General features: G+C 35.7%; 1 protein-coding gene across 2 annotated transcripts in view; it reads right to left on the reverse strand.

Moving 5' to 3' along the window:
• EIF2B3 (eukaryotic translation initiation factor 2B subunit gamma) overlaps positions 1 to 24,108 on the reverse strand; it is a 90,205-nt gene that overhangs the window by 43,349 nt on the left and 22,748 nt on the right. For both annotated transcript variants that reach the window (XM_036233216.1, XM_016123496.2), the window contains exons 4-5: positions 17,282 to 17,441; positions 9,595 to 9,706 (exon numbers count right to left, since the gene is read on the reverse strand). In XM_036233216.1, coding sequence (XP_036089109.1) covers positions 9,595 to 9,706; positions 17,282 to 17,441 — 272 coding nt within the window. The remainder of the gene's footprint in view (positions 1 to 9,594; positions 9,707 to 17,281; positions 17,442 to 24,108) is intronic.

Raw genomic sequence — 24,108 nt, forward strand, 5'->3', positions numbered from 1 at the left:
CTAGGGGTTTCTTGCAGGAGGAGGAGGCAGGGTCATTTTCTGAAACAGGAAAGTGGTGATGGTTGAGAACAGCTGCTGAGAGAAATGGAAAGGTGGTCCCAGGGCAGGTGTAAAATTGCAGGGTGGTCTGAGGGATCAGCTAAGATTGGAGCCATGAACTTACAGTGATGCCAATTTACAACACTGCATAATATTTCTCCTGAGGACTTTAATAGAACAGATGTAGGAGTAGACAAAGTAGATGTCAGAGTAATGCGAGTTGAAGGTTCTGAGGGCAGATATAGCAAAAGGAAAATGAGTGAGGATATGGAGGGAAATGCCTGAAGTAATGTACCATAGGTCTAGATTTGATGAAGAAAAAAATGAGGGAGAGAAAGAGGAGGGAGAAAAGGGTGGTCAGGGGCTGAAAGATATAATGAGACTGAACTGAAGGAAATGAGATTCTATGTCAAATGGCAGATTAAACACAGGCATTATGCCTTATTCCTTTTGAATGCTCATTAAAGTGACGGTAATGGGTTTTGTTATTGTTTTTTAAAAGGCATAACTCCCAAGCATAAATATTAGGAAAAGAGAGGACAGTAACAAAATTTTTAAAGCTGGAAAGAAGGATGGTGGTAACAGATTTAGTGTATCTAAGAAAGAGGACATCTAAACCAGCTATAGGGAAAGCTGAGTAGCAGCCTGATTTGCACTGCAGAAGCCCTTAAATGATCAGGAATCAGCTTAAGGATGCTGACAAGGAGGTTCTTTTACAAAGAGCCTATCTATATGACTTTATAAAAGTGAGAGTTAAGAGTAAGAATAAAAGTCTCATTGCCTATGCTAGACATGATACAATGGAAAAGGTTCTTGACCTCGAATTCCACAAGTCTCTCTGTACTCCTCTCAATAAAAACTGCAAAATTAGAGAAGTACCTTATTTATGGCTGGTTTGTAGCAGTAAGGATACTAATTTGGATAAAGAGTATTTCAAGACTTTCCATACTACTGGGAAAATAAGAATGTAAACCCATTTCCCATCATCTGTGGTCCCCAAAAGATAGATCTGGCTGTGACCTTCAAGGTTTAAGTCCTTGTCTTGCCAAAGGTAAATGTCTAAACTTTCCAAAATGAAGATGTGAACATTTTATTCCATTTAAAAGATATCCTTTAGAAGCTTGTTTTAATATTTTCATTACCCTTCCAGTAAAAAACCTTGACAAGTATTCAAAAGAAAACAACATAACACTGGAGAAAAGTTACATGATTTTCTTATTAAATACTTGGCACAAATACTTTTTACTTATGAATTATTAAAAACACATGTCTTTCAGAAATAAAACAGGAATTTTAGAGCTACGTGTGTGTGTGTGGGGGGGGGGTGGTCTTTAAAGAACTAAACCAATTTTAGCTGGGAAAACTAAGGCTTAGAGAAGCAAAGCGATTTGCTCAAGGTGATACAGCTGGTTGTCTCAAGACTAAATTCCAAATTCTCTGGACCTGAATTTCCAGTACCATGCTCTTTCTACCAGCAGCATTCTTTCCCACTACGTATAATGCACAATGAATTGGTTTAACACGTGGGAGAGGTGTCGTGCTTTCTCTGAATGCACTGAGGCAGTAAGAATCTGGGCCCACTGGAGTAAAGTTACCAGCACTACCTGCTGACTGCACAGCTCTGTAGCTGACTACACAGGACTCCCACTCAACAAGCATCTCACACTATCTCACTTTCCAGGACCAAATATGCCTGAGGCTCAAAGAAACAGAACATTCTCTTACAATCAGGCAAACACTTCATGCTCCCTCAGAATGAACATACAGCCAGGATGTATATTCCATCATTGTTGTCCCAGTACAAAAGTAAGAAACAACCAGTACGAAAGTAAGAAAACTTGAAAACAAGAATTTTCTGACTCTCCCAGATATACACACAAAGGCCTTTTCTAAGATAACGTTGGTGTTTGCCCTTTAGGAATTAGCCCCGCCTTTGGAAATACAGTTTTTGAAAAAATATAGGAAGTATTGTATTTTCATATTCAAAAGTGCTTGAAAATCTGAATCTAATTAGCTTTTACTCACCATCTCACTGAGGCCAGGAGGAGCACAATGCCCCAGAGAGTCATAGGAATGAGGGGGAAGAACATTTTACTGCTCATTTATCCAGCCAGCTGCCCTATTACAACTACGTAGACTCTGAAGATTCTGAACCACTGGGGTGTAGATTGCAAGTTAGAAAAATGGAGGAAAAAACCTGCCAACAACCAAAAATGCAGCCTAGTCTTAGGAAATATTAGATTTGGTCTTAATAGCCCTAGTGCTTACCCAAGGCCCCCAGTTCAATAGCTCTGAGGGGAAAATACACCTCCTTTTGCTCTGTATTTTTACTTTACCTCTGGCTATGTCCACCTTCTTTGCTCTAATCATGTCCAAACCTTGCTCTTTTGGGCAGGGTCCACTGGGACTAAGGCATTTATTAATAGGCCACTATATGGAGCCATAAGCTAGCTAGCCATAAGCTAACCAGGGAGGTTAAAAAGAAAGCAGGAGACAGTCGCCACCCTCTAGCTGTAACTACAGAAACAAATGCTTAGCTTCTAAGAACTTAATGTCTAAACCTGCTTACTCTAATATAGAGCAAAACATGAACATTAGTACTTGATGGATGTATAAATGAGTAAGGTCCCTTGTTTCATATAATAATAATCACAATTAGTTCTTTCTGCATATCAAAGGACACAATCCCTTTACCCTTTGAAGTCTTGTAACTCTAGCAATACAACACTGCAATACTTTTCAAGTCTTATATTTTAAATCTATCTTGCATACCGCTATCAGATTATCTTTCCAGAATTCTGAATATGAACCATCACTTCCCTCTTTAAAAATTCCCCAGTATTCGAGGCCCTCTATTTTTGTAGCGACTTAATTTTCCAGTCTTTTCCCCAACAGGGACCTTCTATTTGGGCCAAACTGTTCCTAAACAAGTCTCAAACACTCTGTCTCCTCACTTTTGCTTGTAGCATTCTCCCCACATCTTTCCATGTGAATCCAAATCCATCCTTCAAGTTCAAATTATTCTAGTACATTTCCTAAGCACCTCAGCCCTTGGAGATTGATACCTCCTCTGAATTTTTAGAACAGTGTTGGCCATAATTGTATCTGATATTGTTTGCTATCGTTTGTTAATCTTTTATATGCATAAGCTTGCCTTCCACCAAGGCTACTAAACTTGTTGAGATAGTCTCCTGCCTCCATAATCTCCTTAAATACCAAAATAGTGGTTTGACTGGAGCAGAAAACTTGATAAACATCTGCCAGTTAAACAATGTGTTCCTGAAAAGTACAAAGCATGAACTTGATGCAAAAGGCCCGGTTCTGTCCCTAATTAGATAAATTAGTATGGAACAAACCATTCTTCCTCTGCCTTTCAGTATCATTATCTGAATATACGGGACTGGACTAAATGATCTTCTAGCTGTGACAGTCTATGATTCTAAAATATCTACAAATAAGATCATATTTTCAATACCTTGAAATAGTATTTAATTCCATCTATTGGTAAGCTTTTCTAAAATACAAAGAAACCCACTTTGTTTCTTAAAATTTGATTTTGATAAAAGGAATAAGAAAAAAAAATATCGTAACAAACTCTTACTTTTTTCTTTTAGAAAGAATTCCAGATCCAGCCAGCTATATCCTGACTGCTATAAGAAACGACCTGTGTTAACAAGGTCCCATAGTAGCTACTTTTTATGGAGAGGGTTAAAAAAAAAGAAGAATTTCAGTGGGCTGGCAAACTACAGCCTACCAGTTGGATGGCCCTGCTGCCTGTTTTTGTAAAGTTTTATTGGAACACAGCCACACTCACTTATTACACATCTATGGATGTTTTTGTGCTATAACAGCAGAGTTGAATAAATGCAACAGAGATCATATGGTCTGTAAAGTCTAAAATATTTACTATTAATCCTTTACAGAAAAACTTTGCGCATCCTTGTTCTATACCCCAACATTCATCATAAAGTGCTAAAGCCCTAGATTTCGGACCCTTAATCACAGCTGGTCGCTAGGTGATTTCCCATTCATTTGTTCAACAAATATTTACTGAGATTTATTATTTCTAACTAAATCTCCATTCAATTTTCTCATCTGTAACATGGTATATAATAGTATCTACTTCATAGAGTTTTTGTAAGGATTATATAGTCTTTAGCACAATGCCTGACACAAAATATAAAAAATGATAGTTGTTATCATCATTATCACCACCACCACCACCACCACCAACACTGTCATCACCATCCTTTCCTGATGTCCTAGGAAAAACAGGCGCTCTCTGATGATCACCTAAGTGAAAGGAGAGAACCCTAGCATCCCTGAGGCTTGACTTTGCACTTAGGAAAAAAGCTTTATTTTGACAGCACTCAGACTGCAACCATAAGTACACAGGGAATATTCTTTTGATATGAATGGCAGTTGACTCCACAGTCCTCTGACACCAGAGATATCAAGAACTCAATACCCTTCCCAGAGTTCATGAGAAAGACAAATATGACTGAATTTATAAATACTTCTCTTTAGAACTTCAAGCTTGCTTGCAGCCCCAAACTCAGGCAACAACATTAAAAGACAACGTGAAATTAAATGATTCCACTGACAAATCACCCTCCCTATATCAACTATTTGCCCAAATTTGGCAACAAATAGTTTTTAAAAAGCCTAACAGCCTGACATGCTGATGTATTTTTTTTTTTCTAATTAAATCCAACAAGTAAATGATGGGTGTCTATTTTTCTCTTTTATAGTGTTGGTCATGTCTCTTTAACTTGCAGAGGAGGCATCTAAGGAAATAAGTATGCTTTATTCTCTTTTAGGGGCCTTTCAAAATTCTGGTGAAAAAAAGATGATTTAAAATCAAGTGTCAAAAACAACTGATAAGTAATGGATCACTTAAATGTGATATATCCATAAGTATATTCAACAATAAAAAGGAACTAAACAATGACATAACATAGAACAACATAGATGAACCTTCAAAAGAACGTTACGTGAAAGAAGCCAGTAATAAAAGTCATAGAGTGTATGATTACATTTATATGAAATATCCGGAATAGGCAAATATATAGACATAAAGTAGACTATAGATTGCTTAAGGTGAGCAACAAGGATTGAGGAGAAATAGGGAGCGACTACTTTTTGGACAGACTTTCACGTAATCCTGTTTTTTTGCCTTACTTCTAGATGTACTTGGTGTTGCTGAATCTTGACTTTTTAGACTTTTTAAAAGAGTTTTGTAGTGTGAATTGGTTTTGAAGTGTGAATCTCAGCTTTCCCCACTGCTGGCTTAGCATTCGGTTCTCTCCTGATTCCAAACTTTTGTTGTTGCTGTTTTCCTCTTTTTATCTTCTTTAGCTTTCTGAATTTACACCTTTCTAAAACCCTTTTACTATTGTTTTAGTGGGGTTTCAGAAGTCATCATATTTACTTAGTCTTTCTACTTTTATACTGAAATCCTTAAAAGAAATTTCTTTACCAAGAAGTCTGTATATTTTTGAATGCATCTTTTGCTCACATGGTCAGTTCTTTGAGAGACGTTAATTATATTGAATCATCTTTGCCTTTTTTTTCTACTAGAGTCTCTGTAATTTTAAATAATATTCTTTTTCATCTAAATCACTATCTCAAACCTTTCTTTTATGTCAATAATTTGATTTTCAGTGGTATCCATTCTGTTCTTTGGTATTTTTAAATTTATTAATTCTGTAATAAAGTTATTTGGTCCTCGATTTATTTTCTTAGTTTTATACTATCCTCTTTAATTTCATTTCATATTATCACCTCTTCACTGAACTTTCATTTATTAAAGTCACATTTTAATGAGTTATTTTATAGTTACAAAGTTGTATAATTATAAAGAAAGTATTTCTATTCATTTTTTTTTTTTCAGGTAGATTCTTTATTGTTTGCATGTTATTTTTCTTGTTTTGTGTGCTGTATGTTTGCACAGCTGACAGGCTGATTCTTTTGGTCTTGTTCATGCTTGTTTTATTTGTTTTGCTATAATACAGGTAAGTTCTTGTTTCTCATCCTCTGTATCTGAGACCAACTATCACATGAATGCTGGCTATTTTGTATTCTATGTACTTTTCTATGGCTTCAGGGAATGATGGAAGTGGCTGGAAAGGAAGGGATATAGTGAACACAATTAAGGTACTGTAAGGGCTTTGTTAGAATATTTCACTTTCCTAAGATCCTGTTATATGCTGTTTCATTCCACATAATTTAGGTGTATGTTCCATTCTTAGAGATGAGTAAGTCTCCAGCTTCGTATTATTTCACCTATTCATTGTTTAGACTTAGATCTTTTGTTTCTGTTAAAAAGTCAGACTCTGCTGGGAAAATTGGACAGATACACGCAAAAAAAGAAACTGGACCACCTTCTTACACCGTTTACAAGAAAAGACTCAAACGGATTAAAGACTTAAATGTAAGACTCAAAACCATAAAACTTCTAGAAGAAAACATAGGCATAATCTCTCTAATATTGCTACTAGTAATTTATTTTCAGACATATCTCCTCGAGCAAGGGAAATAAAAGAAAAAATAAACAAATGGGAGTACATCAAACTAAAAAGTTTTTAGCAAAGGAAACCATCAGCTAGATCAAATGACAACCGACTGAATGGAGAAGATATTTGCTTATGATACCTCTGATAAGAGGTTAATATCCAAAATATATAAAAAACTCATATAACAACAACAAAAAACAAATAATCCAATTAAAAAATGGGCAGAAGACGTGAACAGATATTTCTCTAAAGAAGCAATACAATGGCCAACAGACATATGAAAAGATGCTCAACACTAATCATTAGAGAAATGCAAATTAAAACTACAATAAGATAACACCTCACACCTGTCAGAATGGCTATCATCAATAAATCAAAGAACAACAAATGTTGGTGAAACTGTGGAGAAAAGGGAACCCTCATACACTGCTGGTGGGATTGCAAATTGGTACAGCCACTATGAAAAACAGTCTGAAGGCTCCTCAAAAATTAAAAATGGATAGTGGTTACCAGGGAGAAGGGAAAAGGGGGGAAGGAGAAAAAAAGTAAAAAAATAAAATGTTAAAAAAATAATTAAAAAAAATTAAAAATGGATATACTTTTTGACCCAGCAATTGTACATCTGGATATTTATCCAAAGAAAACCAAAACAATAATTCATAAAAATCTATGCACCCCTATGTTCACTGCAGCTCTATTCACGATAGTCAAGATATAGAAGCAACCTAAATGCCCATCAACAGACGACTGGATAAAGAAGTTATGGTTCATATATAAATTGGAATATTATTCAGCTGTTAAAAAAAAATCCTATCATTTGCAATGATATGGACAGACCTAGAGGTTACTATGCTGAGTGAAATAAGTCAGAGAAAGATAAATACCATATGATATGATTTTACTTACCTGTGGAATCTAAAGAACAAAAAGAACAAACTAATCAAAACAGACTCACAAATCTAGTGGACAATTTGGTGATGGCCAGAGGGGAGGGGGGTTGGGGAGCTGGAAGAATGGGGTGAAGGGTTAAAGATGTACAAATTAGTAGTTGATAAGATGGTCATGAGGATGGGGAGCATGGCATAGGGAATGTAGTTAGCGTTAATGTAATGGCTAGGTGGAGAGCCAGAGGAGAGAAAGAGTAATTAGGAGGTTCGTTTTATAAACTATATAAATGTCTAACCAATGTACTGTATACTTGAAACTAAAAAAAAGAAAAAGAAAAAAAAAAAGTCAATTCATTCATTTTCCCTGCTTCATCATTTTTTACTCCCCAGCAGTTGCTCCCATTGATTCTCGGTCAGAAGATAAAGATACAGATATGTACTCGGTTTGCTTCTTTACAGATCTGGAGATATTAGTGTGAATTTGCAAGATTTCATTAATACATCAGTATGGCTTCTGGGGAGTAGTGATAAGACAGAGTTGGAAGCCTATCTTTATTCCTGTCTGTTCCTTAAAGGAATCTTATTTCTTTCCTTGGCTACCAATTTTTAAGCTTTATTACATTTAATTATCCTACTTTGCTGCTGTTGACATTTCTGCCAGCTTTTAAAATTATTATTCACATTTAATTAGGAACTAGTAATAGAAAGTCTATGACGCCATTTTAATAGCTACTTTAATCTGCTAGTGATATGCATGTGTTTTTCTAGAGTTTTTTGTTTAGCAATAATAATGTCTACTATTTTTTGGTCACTTAAACCTATTTTTACAGGTGAAACAATCAAGGCTCTAATATAGAACTCTAATCCATAGTTGGTAATTGGGCCAGCTGAAGCTAGGGTTTAACTTCATTTTCATTAAAACATATACTGTGAAATATATCTCATACCTTTGTTGTACTGGATGGCAAAGACAATAACTGAGGCATTTTTCTTTCCCAGTTTACTCCTCTCACATTTATTTCATCTAGGCTTCAAACATTTATTTGAGTATTCCTATCTACATGCATCAGGCGACAAAACTCTTGAGTGTGGTGGCTTCTGATGAAAAAGTCTATGCTGGGAGATCATTCAATATACACCAGTTGAAGAAAACGTGACTGGGTTGCCTATGTGTAGCCATTAAGATGGCTGCTTTCAAAAAAACAGAAAATAACAAGTGTTAGTGAGAATGTGGAGAAACTGGAACCCTGTGTACTGTTGGTGGGAGGAAAACAGTATAGAGGTTCCTCAAAAACTTACAAATAGAAGTATCACATGATCCAGCAATCCCACTTCTGGGTAAATAACCAGAAGAATTAAAAGCAGGATCTCAAAGGGATATTCGTATACCATGTTCACTGCAGCATTATTTACAATACCAAGAGGAAGAAGCAACTCAAATATCTATCAACAGATGAATGGAGAAAGAAAATTTGGTAACATACATACAATGAAATATTATGTAGCCTTAAAAAGGAAGGAAATACTGACACATGCTATAACATCGATGAACCTTGAGGACATTATACTAAGTGAAATAAGCCAGTGACAAAAATACAAATACTATAGGATTCCACTTACATGAGGTATCTAAAATGGTCAAATTCGTAGAAATATAGAGTAGAATGGTAGTTACCAGGGGCTGGGGAGAGGAAGGAGAGTTGTTTAATGCATACAGAATTTCGAATTTGTAAGATGAAAAGGTTCTGGAGATCTGTTTCATAACAGCATGAACATACTTAACACTACTGAACTGTACACTCAAAAATGATTAAGATGGTGAATTTTATGTTGTATGTTCACCACAATTAAAAAAAAGAAAGTTCTATAACCTTGTCAGAAAGACAGTCCTGTTCCCTGTTCCTCCCACAGCTGCTCTGCCCCACTCCTATGCAGGATTTGACTCTCCCTTGGCAAGAAAAAAGACACGGGGGAAAGCAAAGCTTGTGTGGTAAAGAAAAGCCCTCATCCTATCTCATGGGAAAACATTCACATACTTTTGTCAATTTCACACAGTATAATCTAGTTTTCATCCCCTCTTTCCCATCCACTGGGTGGTTTTATTTTGTTTTAAGACAAGAAGAATTGCCAAAAAGAAAAACCCTAGGGCTTACTTCTGCAGGATGGATCCCTTAATGACCAGCTCTTCATCCAAGTCCGCTTCATTAGCCATGAAGAGCAGCCTCTTTCCTGTGCTGTCCACTCCGATGAAGTCACGCTGCTCCACTGAATCATACAAAAGAAGGAAAATCAAACAGAGACATTTGCCCTGCCTATATGCCTAAGTCAGTGGGGCAGGGAATCTGCTCACATTTCTCTTGGAACCAAATACAGGATTGAGTGTCATGTAGCACATATTCACCACAATGTTCAAAACAAAGGCAGTCAAAAAAATTTTTTTAAAGTGTTGAAAGGCTATTATTAGGTTATCTGATGAAGTTTGCATAAGGTCTGTAGACTAAAGTATTGTGTCAATGTAATTTACTGTTTTAAGAGACTATCCTTTTTGGGTAGGAGTAATATGTAATATTTGAATCTGAATAGGGAGAAGCTATTATAAAAAGTTATATATTAATTTTTTCAATATCTAATATTAGTAAATTCCAAAGAAGGAATGGTAAATAATGTTGATTTGAAGGTAAGTTTTATAGAGAATTTCAATCAAAGCTAAAAATTGAGAAGAATTTCAAATGCTGCACAGCAGCTTTGACATATATCAATTCATTCATTCATCCATTACACGGAAACTTGAGAATATAACACAGTCCGTAAAGGTCTGATTATGAGCCAATATTTTAAAAAGAAACATAAAGATGTTATTTTTGGACATAATTTGCAGTGCTTACCCTATCCAAGTCCTTAGGCCCACAAAAACTTTGAATTACTAAATGTCCTGGGAGCAATAATTCCCAACAAGCCAATTTTTCAGCCATGGTGCACTACAGTCACATTCCCCTCACTCTCAGGCCCCCCTCCTTGTTATTTGCTTCTTTGTAGCTACCATAGTAACTGGGACCTCAGAATATGATACAAATTATAGGAATTAAGAAAGGTTTATGTTCTGCTTTAACAAAGTGAATTCCCCTTTGGGAACAGAACAGGTGACATTAGAATGTTCATCCTAAGAAGAAAGACCACACAAATTATGTTAAAAAAGTAGTTAAAACTATGACGTTCCAGTTTTAAAAGTTGTCACATTCAACTATTCATATTTTTTCTAGTTGTTTCTTACTTCTTTGACCCTTCTGTCTCCTCTATAGTCATTTACTCATTCATTCAACTAGTAAGTACATTTGTGCACCTCCCCTTGTGACAGGCATGTAAGGGGAATTCCAACTAATTTTATGAGACCATGATGCTAAAACTAGACAAAGATATGAGAAAGGAAAATTACAGACATATTCACTTACAAATATAAAGATTCCAAACAAAATATTAGGAAATCAAAACTAATAGTGTATATAGTACATTAAAAGGGTTACACATTTGTTGCAGCTCTTCCCTTCAAGTAAGTTCTAGACTATAAAATGGAATAGACGCTATGGAAAACAGGTCCTTACAAAATTAAAAATAGAATTAACATATGATCCAGCAATTCCACTTTTGGGTACGTACCCAAAAGAATTGAAAGCAGAGTCTTGAAGAGATATTTTTACATCCTTGTTCATAGCAGCATTATCCACAATAGCTAAAATGTGGAAGCAATCTAAGTGCCCATTGATAGATTACTGGATAAGCAAAATGTAGTGTATACATACAAGAGAATACTATCCAACCTTAAAAAAGAAGGAAATTTTGCAATATGCTACAACACGTATGAACTTCTGAGGGTATTATATAAGTGAAATAAGCCAGTGACAAAAAGACGAATACTGTATGATTCCACTTATACATGGTACTTAAAGTAGTCTAAACCACAGAAATACAAAGTAGAATGGTGGTTGCCAAGGGCTGGGGGAGGGAGAATGAAGAGTTATTATTGTTTAATAGATATAGCGTTTCAATTTTGTGAGATGAAAGAGTTATGGATATGGAAGGTGGTGATGGTTACACAACATTATAAATGCCTTCAATATGACTGAATGGTATACTTAAACAAGATGATAAATTTTAAGTTATGAGTATTTCACCATAATAAAAATTTTTGAAGAAAAAAAGTGCTCACAGAAAAAAAAGAGGTTAGGTTTATTTCCCCATCCTTTGTATCTAGACTGGTTTAGGGACTAGCTTTGAATAACACAGTGCAGAGGAAGTGACACAGTGCAAGTTCTGAGTTTAGGCTTCAAGAGACCTTGTAGCTTCTTCTCTCACTCTCAGAACCTGCTGCTGCCTCCATGTGAACAAGTCTGGGCTAGCTTCCTGTATGGTAAGAGACTAGATGGAAAGCTGAGGCCCTAGATATATTAGTGAGACCAGCTGTGGTAGGCAGAATGATGACTGCCTCCTAGTATTCACATCCTTCTGTATTCTCTCCCCTTGGGCATGGGCTGGTCGAGAGACTTCTAATCAACCGAATGCAGCAAAACTGATGAATGTTACTTTTGAGATTAGGTTACATAAGTTTGTTAACTTTTGTCTTGCTAGAAGGTTATCTCCCTTGCTGGCTTTGATGAAGCAAGCTTTTTATGTTGGAGAGGCCCAAGTGATTAAAAAAAATGAGGGCAGCCTCTAGCAAACAGCCAGCACAAAATTGAGATTCTTCAACAGTCCAAAAGTCCTTAGGGAACTGAAATTCTGCCAACAAAGTGTGATTAGAAGAAATCCTTTCCTAGCTGAGCCTTCAGATGAGACTTCAGCCCTGGATGATACCTTGATTTCAGCCTTGTGAAAGACTCTTGGATAATTATATCACTCTTTAAATTATGGGCCTATAAAATCTTGATAGAAATAAAACACTAAATTCAAAAGAGAAAGCCCAGGCTGTGAAGTCAGAAGGCATGGCTTCAAGTTCTGATTCTACCACTAACCACTTATATGATCTTGAGTAACTATCCACAAAATGCTATTAGACCGTAAATGGATATAAAAACTTGGTAAATTACAAAACTACCTAGCTCAATTCATTGGATATTAGCTTGAGAGCAAATCCTGATTATCTTTGTTTCCCATATAGGGCTTAGCATAATTTTATATATAATACACCCTAAATTTCAATGCTTACATCAAAATGTAATGCATTTGTAAGCCAGAGATCTGATTTTATACCCACTAGCTTGTCTGTATGTAATACTGTCTTAAAACATATCTCCCTGTAACTGAGATATTAAATTGCTCCATGTATGTTGTACATGCTCCTATTATTGTACTAATCACATTGTGATGTATGCATTCTAGCATATTTGCACTTCTTGCTGTATACTGTTTCCTTAATCACAAGAATTTCAGTTTTGGGTAGGCAGGGATTCCAGACATACATACAGGGAAAAAAGTGGAGGGGAGGGGAATTTAGAAGAGAAAATAGATCCAGCAGAAGCCCAAGCAGGAGTAGAAGTTTTGTTTTTGTTTTTGTTTTGTTTTTGCAGTACAGCTTGGAGAAAAACAAAGGAAGCTGAAGCAAAAGATATATAGGGTCAGAATTGCCTACCAACATTTGTTAGTGGAGAGGGAACTAGGCTGATTGAGAGGTGAGAGCCAAGTGACAACTTTGAATCTATGATTCTGAAGCACACTGATATATACTGATTCTAGTCTGGATTTAGGCTATATAACTTTGAGAACTGGGGAGAAATTTGAGAAATACTATTACAGTGAACTGGATGGGTTAAAGAGAAGTTTCACAGAATTGTTTCCATTTCAAATATTCCACAAAACACAGTGGAATTGCAGAGGTTAACAGTCAATAATTTGTTATAAAATCATAACAGCATTAAACATTTGTAGACGAAAAAAGCCCCTTAATAAACATGTTATCTGTAATAAAGCAAAATAAATATACTATGTTCTCATTGAAATTAAGAAAAAAAATCTTTACGTTTTTAACAAGCAAGGGATGGTAAATGGAAATTAACGATCTTTGTACATTATTGCAAGTGTTTATATCTTACTTATAATATCAATGATATTCTCTTTATATAATGCCTTATATTTACTGATTGATTTTTGTGAATGCAAAAATTAGATACATGAGGCTTTCATAAGTTCTTTCTTAAGATCACAGCTTCTAATCAGATTTTCCCTAACAGGTTTTAAATTTCTCAAAATGCCTTATAAGTAAGGAGGGAATAGTGAATACTTGTCTGTCTTCCCTTTAGGGTAGCAATATTATATGCGTTTTTCCTCCTCGTTTATATGGGCCTTGGTACCTATTTCTGTGTTTGGCATAACACATGCCCCATAACTGCCTTAAACCGATCTCTTGACCCATTCAGTCAATAAGTAATATCAAGCAGTGGTGAAAGAGGGACTGAATACTGACAAGTGGCAGATTTTATATTTCAGTAACGGTACCCAATGCTGCAAAAATCAGTAAACAGTGTCTGCCAAAGTTTATATACTCCATTTCCCTGCGCAGCTTAGCTGGGTTTCTGGGTCCCTATCGCACCTCTAAGTCATTCATTTTTTTTTTTTTTGGAGAAGTTGATACCTGAAAAAGGCTAGAACACAGGGTCTATCTGAATCACCAGAAAAAGTTACATGTGGTCCTTCCAAAAAGGCTTGTCTGGATAGTTAGGGTGCCACTCACTATTAGTTTCCTTTTAGACTTACAAGCTATTATGCAAACAAAAACATTTGTTATTTTGTGGTCTTTAAACAATTTCCATTTTACAGAAATTTCCTTTAAAAAAGTAATGTAGAATGCTTGCAAAGTTATTAAATGTGATTTCTTTAGGCTATAGGACCAAATTACTTCTCATAAGAGTATTTCTCAAAATGTATATGAAAGTGATGATGACAATAGTCAACAGCACTTACAAATTATTAAGCAACTACTATGTTTCAAGGAGTAGATCAAATGCTCTACAAACATCTTATTTCTCACAAAAGAAAAACCCTGAAAGGATTCAGTCACATTTTATAGCTAAAGAAAATGAAGTTCAGGACAGTTAGATAAATTGCCCAGTATCAGACAGCTTTTGGGCACTGAAAACTACAGTCAGAACTCTAGAGCCTATGCTCTTTACAGCCATGCTACAGCAACAGGTGTTTACTGAAAAAATCTTGAAAACATTTCTAAACATAAATTAAAAAATAATGCAGTGTCAGTCTGAAAAATCATTATAAAGTTAGGGTCCTATAATACCTACTCATGAATTAGCTCAGACTCACTGTTATAGAATTTAAACTGTTAGGGCTTGAATCTATTGTCTCTTACCTGGGAGGCAAGAAGAGCTGCAGGTCTCCTAACCATTCAATAATATCTACTGCCTGCTCACTGTGGGCTATAACTGGGCCAGGTACTGGGGACAAAATGAACAAAACATATAATGATGATCCCAGCTCTGAGGGAACTTATAGTCCAATAGAGGAGAGAGTAAATAAGGGAGCAGGGCCACCATATGTAGGCAAACAAAGGGATATAATTTCATATTAGAGGGTCAAGGAAGGCCTCTCTCAGAATATAACTTGAAAGCTAAGCTGAATTTAGAGCATTGTAGGAAGAGAGGGGATAGAAAGCATTTCAGGCAAAGTACATGTGTCAAGGCCTGCAGAAGGGGGAAAAAAAAGTCCAAAAAATCCAAATATGAATCTGATCCAGCCCTCCTCAGTATCTACATCTCCTACAAATCTGCTGAGAAAGAAGTGGCAAGGGGGAGAAAAATGGCTCCTGAAACATCTGGCCATAGCCATTCTCCTATAAGTCAGTAAGAACACCATTTGGGAAACTTGAACCAAGGAGGATTCAGGCTATTAAAAAGAATCTGGGGAAAGAAAGGCCTGCTAGCTGTTCTGGCACATAAAAATAGCCAACAGGCAGACCAAATCCACAGTCTGAGAAAGTTAGGTTTCTTTTTAAAAATGCTTATCATTGAAATGCTTAGTATTCCAGGGGAGAAATTAAAAAGTCAGGTATTTAGATAAATCTTAGCCTTCAAGTATAACAAAATATAGAAAATACAGAGTTCAAAATTTCAAATTAAGAATGAAAAATCTTTCTAAAACACAAATCTAAATATGACAGTCTCCTGTTTAATTTCTCAACGACCCCCCACTGTTTTGGGGATAAAGTTCAAACTCTTTAATCTGATCCCTGCATCCTCTCCACTCCCATTTCCTGCTTCCCTGCTCTCCAAGCTCACACTCCAGATAAACAGCAAATTACCAGTCGCATACTTTTTCAAAGAGGACAGAAGAGCAGCTTAAAGGAACTTCCACTCGACAAGTTGTGACAATTTAAACATCAAAACATTTTTAAATGGATGGGAAGATAGATAACAGTTACAGTTAATTAAAATAAAATTGTGAAAAGCTATGCATTTATAATATTTAAGAGATAAAAGCTAACATGAAATGTGCTAAATAGTTCTAATACCAAGAAGAACAAATATCACAGGGTCTTTGATTTTTGAAATTGTTATGAGTATGAAAAAAAGAAACAAAATATTCATATTTATAAAATATACACGTGTTATAAAGTCTGGATATACAGTTGTTTCTACCTGTGTACATCAAAAAGGCTGAATACAGGGAACTGTGAATAAGAAAACGAGACCTTGCAAAAGTAGAAAATACATCAAGAACAAAAGAGCTGATTGACATAAGGACTATATATAATAAGATAGAAAGAGGACCTAAAAATTAATCTACATCAGGGATGACCTGAACATAAAAAGCAACTAGGAAGAAATTTTAATGTTATAGCCCCCAAATTATAAGTTAACCGAATGCCCTAAAAGAAGAACACTAAAAATACAGATTGTATTTCTCGAATCCTAGGAATGAGAGCTCTAGATAGTTCTATTAATAGTAGGATACCAATAAGCCATACCTAGCTTCTAACAATTGTAACAGATTATAATAATGACAGAACAACGGGTTACATAATGCTGGAAAAGCAAAATCTAAAGAACTCATCATTTCAGGGGAAAAACACCTCTCAGGAAAAACTAAACCTATATGAAAAGTGTGATCTTACAAAGTTTCTTGGTCATAAGTTCAGTTCTTAAAAGTGGCCCACTCACAGAATTAGTGGGTCAGGTTTAAAATACTCTGGGAAAAACAATCAGGATCTATGCCTTAACCAATGATCAACAACTGGTCGATAACCCAAATTCTATAACCATGGCTGGACTAGAGTATTATTCCTTTTTTTTCTGGTCTAGTAAGTTTACTATAACTCTTTGAAGATTAAAAAAATAACCTACTACTAGAATCTTAGGAAAGTATAAAGATATGTTGTAATCCTAAGAAGACATACTATGGTTAATGACCATCTTGTTTATTTAGGGTGACTGGACCATTCAAAGGAATCAGCCATACCATATTTGTAAGAGTAATTTTAATCAATTAAAGTTATCTAATTAAATTTGTAATCCAACTGTAAATATTTTTTAAAATTTTATTTAAAATTTTTTGTTTCTTAGAAATATGCAATTGATTATTTGAGTCTTAAAACAATGCGCACAGTTCTGAGTGCTCTGCTCTGCATACAAAAGCCTCTTGGACCTTACAGAATCTAATCAATAGTTACAAAACTCTTCAAGTCAGGGACTGTGTCTTATTGAACTTATAAGTCTTCAATAAGACACAGTGCTAGGGAGCACAGTGCCTGCAGTGTAGTTGGTTTTCAATAAATGTTTCTTAAGAGAAAGCAAAAATGATATTATAAAAACCCAACAAACAAATAAACTCCAGTCATATTACCTGCTTTTTTTTTCCCCTTTTGACCTGGAACTGATTCTAAGCTATCTTGGCCTTTTCTCATTAACATGGCGAGTGATGCATCATGAGCTCTGAACAGGTCCACGACCTCATGTAAGGCAACATCTGTTATCAGATCACAGCTCAGGACCAGTACATCTGTCTGTCAAATGGAGAAGGGGAAAGTAAGCAACACAAAGGACAATGGATCACACAAATCATCACAGGGTAAATTATAATGACCTAGAAACATGCACAAACTGAATAGTTGTTTCCAAAGCTTTTTTACAGCAGCAAAATAAGTAAAATAAATGGGGTTGTTCTAATTGAACTGTACTGGGGGAAGGTCTAGAGTATCTAGACATATGTATGTGCCTTACTGCTACCAACCTGAGGCACCTCTGAAATCCTGGGCTCTTAGAAACAGAGTCTGAAAACCACCAGATTGTCTATTTCCATGACTATGGAATGAATGATCTTAAATTTATACATCCTTTTACAGTTTGAAAAGTATTTTCGCATAGTCTGATAATTTAATATGGTTATGAAATACTATAAAGCAGTCATTTAACCATTAGGAAATAACAGGATAAATATAATATAATGCTTTCTTCTTTGGGAAATTAATCTAGCTAGTAAACAATTACAATACAACCTCAGGTATGTATGAAAGCACTCATTTAATCTTATAACAATACCATGGCAGTGGAATTATTACTATTAATATTATCAGCCCCTATTTTTATGGATAAGAAATATGCGGCCTATCTACCACAATGACTGCTACATAATAGGCATTTCTTTAGTAATTTTTTGATGACAATAAATAAATCAATGAAGTAAAAAAAATTTTTTTTCTCATATGGTAGGTTTTCTGATTGCAATTCTAGTAATTTAATTAAAATAAAAACTAATAATACTAATTAACATTTGTTGAATGCGTACCTTTGACCAGAAAATGTGATAGCACTTTATACATATTATCTCAATCTTCTAAACTCTATGCTGTAAGCACTATTATTTGTACTTTACTAAGAACCAGGTTTACAGTAGTTATATAAGCAAGATCTAACAACCAGTAATGACTATTCATATAACTAAAAAATTTACACTATTGAACAGTGCTTAAAGAAAAGAGTTGAACCTTGAACAATGTGGGGGTTAGGACACCAACCCTGTACAGTTGAAAATCCATGGAAACTTTGACTTCCCAAAGTAAACTACTAATAGCCTGCTGTTGACTGGAAGCCTTATTGATAACATAAACATTTGATGTTATGTGTATTAGACAGTGTAGTCATATAATAAAGTAAGCTAGAGAAAATAAAATGTTATTAGGAAAATCAAAAAAGAAAATACATTTATATTGCTGTACGTATTATTGGAAAAACCTGTGTTTAAATGGATCCATGCAGTTCAAATTCGCGTTGTTCAAGTGTCAACTTTATAGCTTTACTAGTCTGAAGACCTGTTTATGTGAGGTTCTAGTCCACAGTATTAGGTACTAAACAGACCTAAATTTATATCTTAGACAGATACTCTAAGTTTTGGTCTGGCTGGTACTCAATACTGTCAGTACTAGATAGCAGTTGGAGTATCATATTAAAATTTTAAAAAATGCTAAATTACAGTTAATATTCAATATTATATTACTTTAAGATGTATAGCATGGTGGTTAGACATTTATATAACTTACAAAGTGATTCTTATCTTCCTGATAAGTCTGGTATAGTTATTATAATATTAACTATATTCCCTATGTTGTACTTTACATCCCCATGACTATTTTGCAATTGCCAATTTGCTGAATTATCATAATTGAAGAGTAACCTTGATAAACTACAAAAGAAGGTGATCAAGATGGTAAAAGAGCTAGAAACCATTACAGCTGAAAGAAGAGAAGTTGTTTAGTAGAAAAAGAAAAGATTTGTGTGTGTGGGAGACAGTGGGCAAGACAAGGAGTAGGGAGTGGGGTTAAGAAAGAGATAATAGCCCTCTTCAAATACCTGACAGTCTTAAGGAAGAACCAAATTTTACCTGAATACCCCAAGACCAAAACTAAGAATAGGTAAAATAGGAATAGAAGTATTTTCCATATTATGTCTGTCAATCAGATCTAGTCAAAAACAATAATTTTATCAGGTAATGAGTTTCCCATCATTAGAAATGCTCAGAAACTGAATTATCAGTTGTAATGACTCATTTATCTAACATGTATTGAGCACCTACTCCATGCCTAGCCAGGCCCTATTCTGGAACCTGAAGGAAGCTTGGACTGTGTATGTTACACGCCATTGAGTTGGCTGACTTCTAGTGACTCTATGAAAAAGTGATGTCCACAATGTCCTGTCCTCAATAGCCCTGCTCGGCCTCTATATACTAATGCCTATGGCTTCTTTTATGGAGCCAATTCATCTCATATTTGGTCTTCCTCTTTTCCTGCTGCCTTCTCTTTTTCCTAAGAACCGTGCCTTCTCATGATGAGCCCAAAGTAGGACAGCTTCAGCTTCGACATTTTTGCTTCCAGCGATGTTTCAGGCTTCATTCACTCAGGACCCACTTTGTCTTTCTGGTGGTCCACGGTTTCTATAGAGCTCTTCTCCAACTCTATATTTCAAATGAATCTCTTTTTTTTTCCTATCAGCCTTCTTCACTGTCCAACTTTCGCATCCATTTATAGTAACTGGGAATAGGAGGGTGTGGATGATCTTAGCCTTGGTCTATAATGACACATCTTTACTTTTGGAGATCTTTCTGGGACTAGAAGATATTAAATATGAGTGGCTAAGAAAGGCTACTTAATATATTTTTAAAAAATTTCTACTCATAAATTGTCATTATATTTTTTTCATAAACACAGAAAACAGAAGTCCACAAAATAATCAACTGGAAAAACATTTCCTTAAATTGTAATTTAAACTGACTGTCCCAATGTTTCTCAACAGCACACCTACAGTTTCCCAGAGGCACCTCAAAGAAAGCCTGGCTCCTACCGCCCTTTCTGAGTCAACCAAGGTAGCTCCTCTTTTACTTATTTTATTTTCTAGGCTTATGTATAAGCTTTTGTTTGGAAAACAAGTTCTGCTATTTTGAAAAGTCTAGAAAACATTGGACTAAATTATTTCAGGTTTAAGAAGAAAGTGAATATCTGTATACATGGAAATTTTTATAAGTGGTTCCAATTTTTCTAACACTTTAATTTAAAAATCAAGATTCCTGTTTTGTGTGGGAAAATGAATGATTTCAATTCACATTCTACTAATAGTGAAGGGTCATGTTTGCTCAGAAAGTGAGGCTCAACCATCAGAATGCTTTGACTGAGGATTTTATGAATTTGACCTCAAAAGCAAGGAACATAAAAGCTAAAATAAACTAAAAACCTTCTGCTCAGCAAAAGAAATTGTTAACAAGGTAAAGAGACAACCATCCAAATGGGAAAATGTATTTGCAAGCAACACCTCCAATAAGGGCCTAACATCCAACATATACGAAGAACTCATACAACTCAATAACAACAACAACAACAACAACAACAACAACAACAAAACGATCCAATCAAAGGACCTGAACAGACACTTCTCTCTAGAGGACATACAAATGGCCAACAAATATTTGAAAAGATGCTCAACATTGGTAGCTATTATCAAAATCAAAATGAGATACCATCTTACATCTGTTAGAATAGCTATAATCAACAGGACAAGTAATAACAAATGTTGGAGAGGATGCGGAGAAAAAGGGACCCTCATACACTGCTGGTGGGACTGTAAATTGATACAGCCAGTATGGAAAACAGTATGGAGGTTCCTCAAAAAACTAAGAATTGATCTACCATATGATCCAGCAATCTCTCTACTGGGTATTTACCTCAAAGACTTGAAAACCCATATCCAAAAAGATATTTGCACAACAGTGTTCATAGCACCATTATTCACAGTGGCCAGGACATGGAAGCAACCAAAGTGTCCTACAACAGATGATTGTCTAAAGAAGTTGTGGTGCATATATACAATGGAATATTACTCAGCCATAAGAAGAGATGAAATACTGCCATTTGTGACAACATGGATGGACCTCGAGATAATCTTGCTAAGCGAAATAAGCCAGACAGAAAAAGTTGAAAACCACATGATATCACTTACATGTGGGATATAAAGCTAAAAGCAACCACTGAGCAGGACAAACAGAGACTCATGGACATGGACTATAGACTAGTGGTTACCAGAGGGTAGAAGGTAGGGGAGGAGGGGGTAGGTAGACGGTTAAAGGAGGTCAAATATAGCGGGGTAAGGGTAGGGTGAAGTGGGTAAAGGGGATCAAATATATGGTACCTGAAGGAAACTGGACTTTGGGTGGTAAACACACAATAGAATATACAAATGTCAAATTATAATGTACACCTGAAAATTACATAATTGTATTAACCAATGTTACCCCAATAAACTTAAAGTTTTAAAAAAAATGGTTTGACTTTCTGCCTGAAGTTTCTTATTTTGAATATAGATGCTCCTCGACTTACAATAGTGTTACATCCTAATAAACCCATCATAAGTTGAAAATATTGTTAGGTTGAACATGCATTTAATACACCTAATCTGCTGAACATCATCGTTTAGCCTACTTTACATGTGCTCAGAACACAACATCCAAAAACTGCTGGCAACACAGTACACTGCAGCGTATCAGTTCTTCACTTGTGACTGTGTGCCTGACTGGAGCTGCAGCTCACGGCCACTGACCAGCATCACGAGAGAGCGTATCCTGCTGCATTGCGAGCCCATGAAAAGATCAAAATTTAAAATTCAAAGTACAGTTTTTACTGAATGCGTAGAGCTTTAGCCCCATTGTAAAGTCGTAATGAAACCATTGTTAGTCGGGGACCGTCTGATACAGAATCTGTATCATTTCTTTTCCTACATGTAACTCATTATACATAGCCTAAACAATTCCTTTTGAAGGCCTTAAGAAGTTCAAATTTGAATTTTTTTTCTACCCTTCTGCTTCTTTTTTAATCCTTTTGGATTTTGACTCTGTGCTAAAAAAAAGTCTCTATAAACATCTTTTAGGGGAAAAAATTCCTAAGTTCATCATCAATGAACCATCAAACATTAACGAATTGGCCCATGTACATGCAAGCTAAGGAAAAAAACCTGAAGAATCCTACTTCTTACAGCAATGCTTAGAAAGGCAGGGAGCTGGACCATTACCAAAGACATGTCACTACAGAAGTTGCCCCATTTCATTACAATAAAATGACAGTTTGCTGAGAGAAAAAGAAATCTCTTTTCTATTTTAAGTTGTTTTAATAAGATGATTGATTATTGCGAGCTGACTGTTCTTCAATAAATTTAATTATTATATATACTTCAAAGTGAAGAAAATGACCTCAATGCGGATGCATCTGACGTGGTGACAATGTTGTCTTAGAAAATAAGTGCCGTTATCACTCAATATCTGCAAAAAATAAATCTGTCAGTATAGTGAATGCCAAACAAGTCCTGCATAATTGTGAAGTCTATAGCTTCATTTTTCTCTTTGCTTCTAGGTGACGTTTTGCTAAACTGAATGCACAGTCCCCAAGGAGTACAAGGAAGAGACCCCCTCCCCCGTGTCTGGTTGCCATCTGTTCTCAGTGTTAAAAGAAAGGTATCAGTCTGAAAGGGCAGGGCATGGGATATAGATAGAGAAACTACCCGTCAGACTCTCTCTGGCCTCTGTTTCCACAGAGAATGCACCATATAAGACTCACTGAGACCGAATGCATCCTCTTTGCAACTCCGCCACTTACAAAGGAAAATCTTTGCTCTCCGACCAGTGTTCTTTGTTTCTAAAGCTGGAAATCCTGGAAAAAGAAACAGCAGTCTAAAAGGAAAACTAAATCACATCTTCATAATACTATCTATTTTTCTTTACATTTTCATAAAAGCTATAATAGAAAGAAAATAAGTGACAATTATTTTAATTTTTATTCTAAAAATGTAAAGTCCATTCTGAAAATGCAAATGTTCTATTACTAACTGAAGCCCAGAAAGAAAAAGTCAAAAAACTAAGAGCCAGAAGTATTTCTGATCACATCCGACCACAAGCAACAAATAAACAGAGGTTGTTCGGACTGTGAAGCAACTGTATAAGTATATCTGAAGTGCAGTTAACTTGAAAATTTCCCAAATACACCAATCCTCGGCTGCTTTGTGCTTTGGAGGACTGGTGATTTTTTCTCTATCACCGACAGTATGCCTCTTCTGCAGAGGCCAGCTGGAATCTCCACAGACTTTCCTAATCACTACCCTAACAGTCCTCAGGATGCTTTGTCCCAAGACTTCTCCTCTAGAGGAGCCAGGGCAATGTCAAGGGCAAAAAGCACAACTCTAAGGCACAGCAAATGTGTGTATTTCTGACAAAGTGGAAATACACAAGGTTTTCACAGGAAGGCAGAAGACAGCGCTTCAGTGTTTGGGGAGAAATGTCAATGTCAAGGGCAAAAAGCACAACTCTAAGGCACAGCAAATGTGTGTATTTCTGACAAAGTGGAAATACACAAGGTTTTCACAGGAAGGCAGAAGACAGCGCTTCAATGTTTGGGGAGAAATCAAGACACCTGGGAATTCAAAATTCAAACTGCTGCCAGTTAGTCCTGGCTAAAGCAAACAAATTAAGCTCAGAAAACCTAATTACCAAGCCGTGGCAAAGCCCAGAAATCTTTCATTATAAGAACATTTTCAATCAAACCAAACCCATTGAGTAAAACTAAAAGAAAACAAAAAGTTAAATCAGAAAACCGGATGTATATGTGTGTGAAGTAATGGTGGGGTGGGAGGTGGGGAGAGCTA

The sequence above is a fragment of the Rousettus aegyptiacus genome, unplaced genomic scaffold (assembly GCF_014176215.1).
Source record: "Rousettus aegyptiacus isolate mRouAeg1 unplaced genomic scaffold, mRouAeg1.p scaffold_m13_p_1, whole genome shotgun sequence".
Classification (NCBI taxonomy): Eukaryota; Metazoa; Chordata; class Mammalia; order Chiroptera; family Pteropodidae; genus Rousettus; species Rousettus aegyptiacus.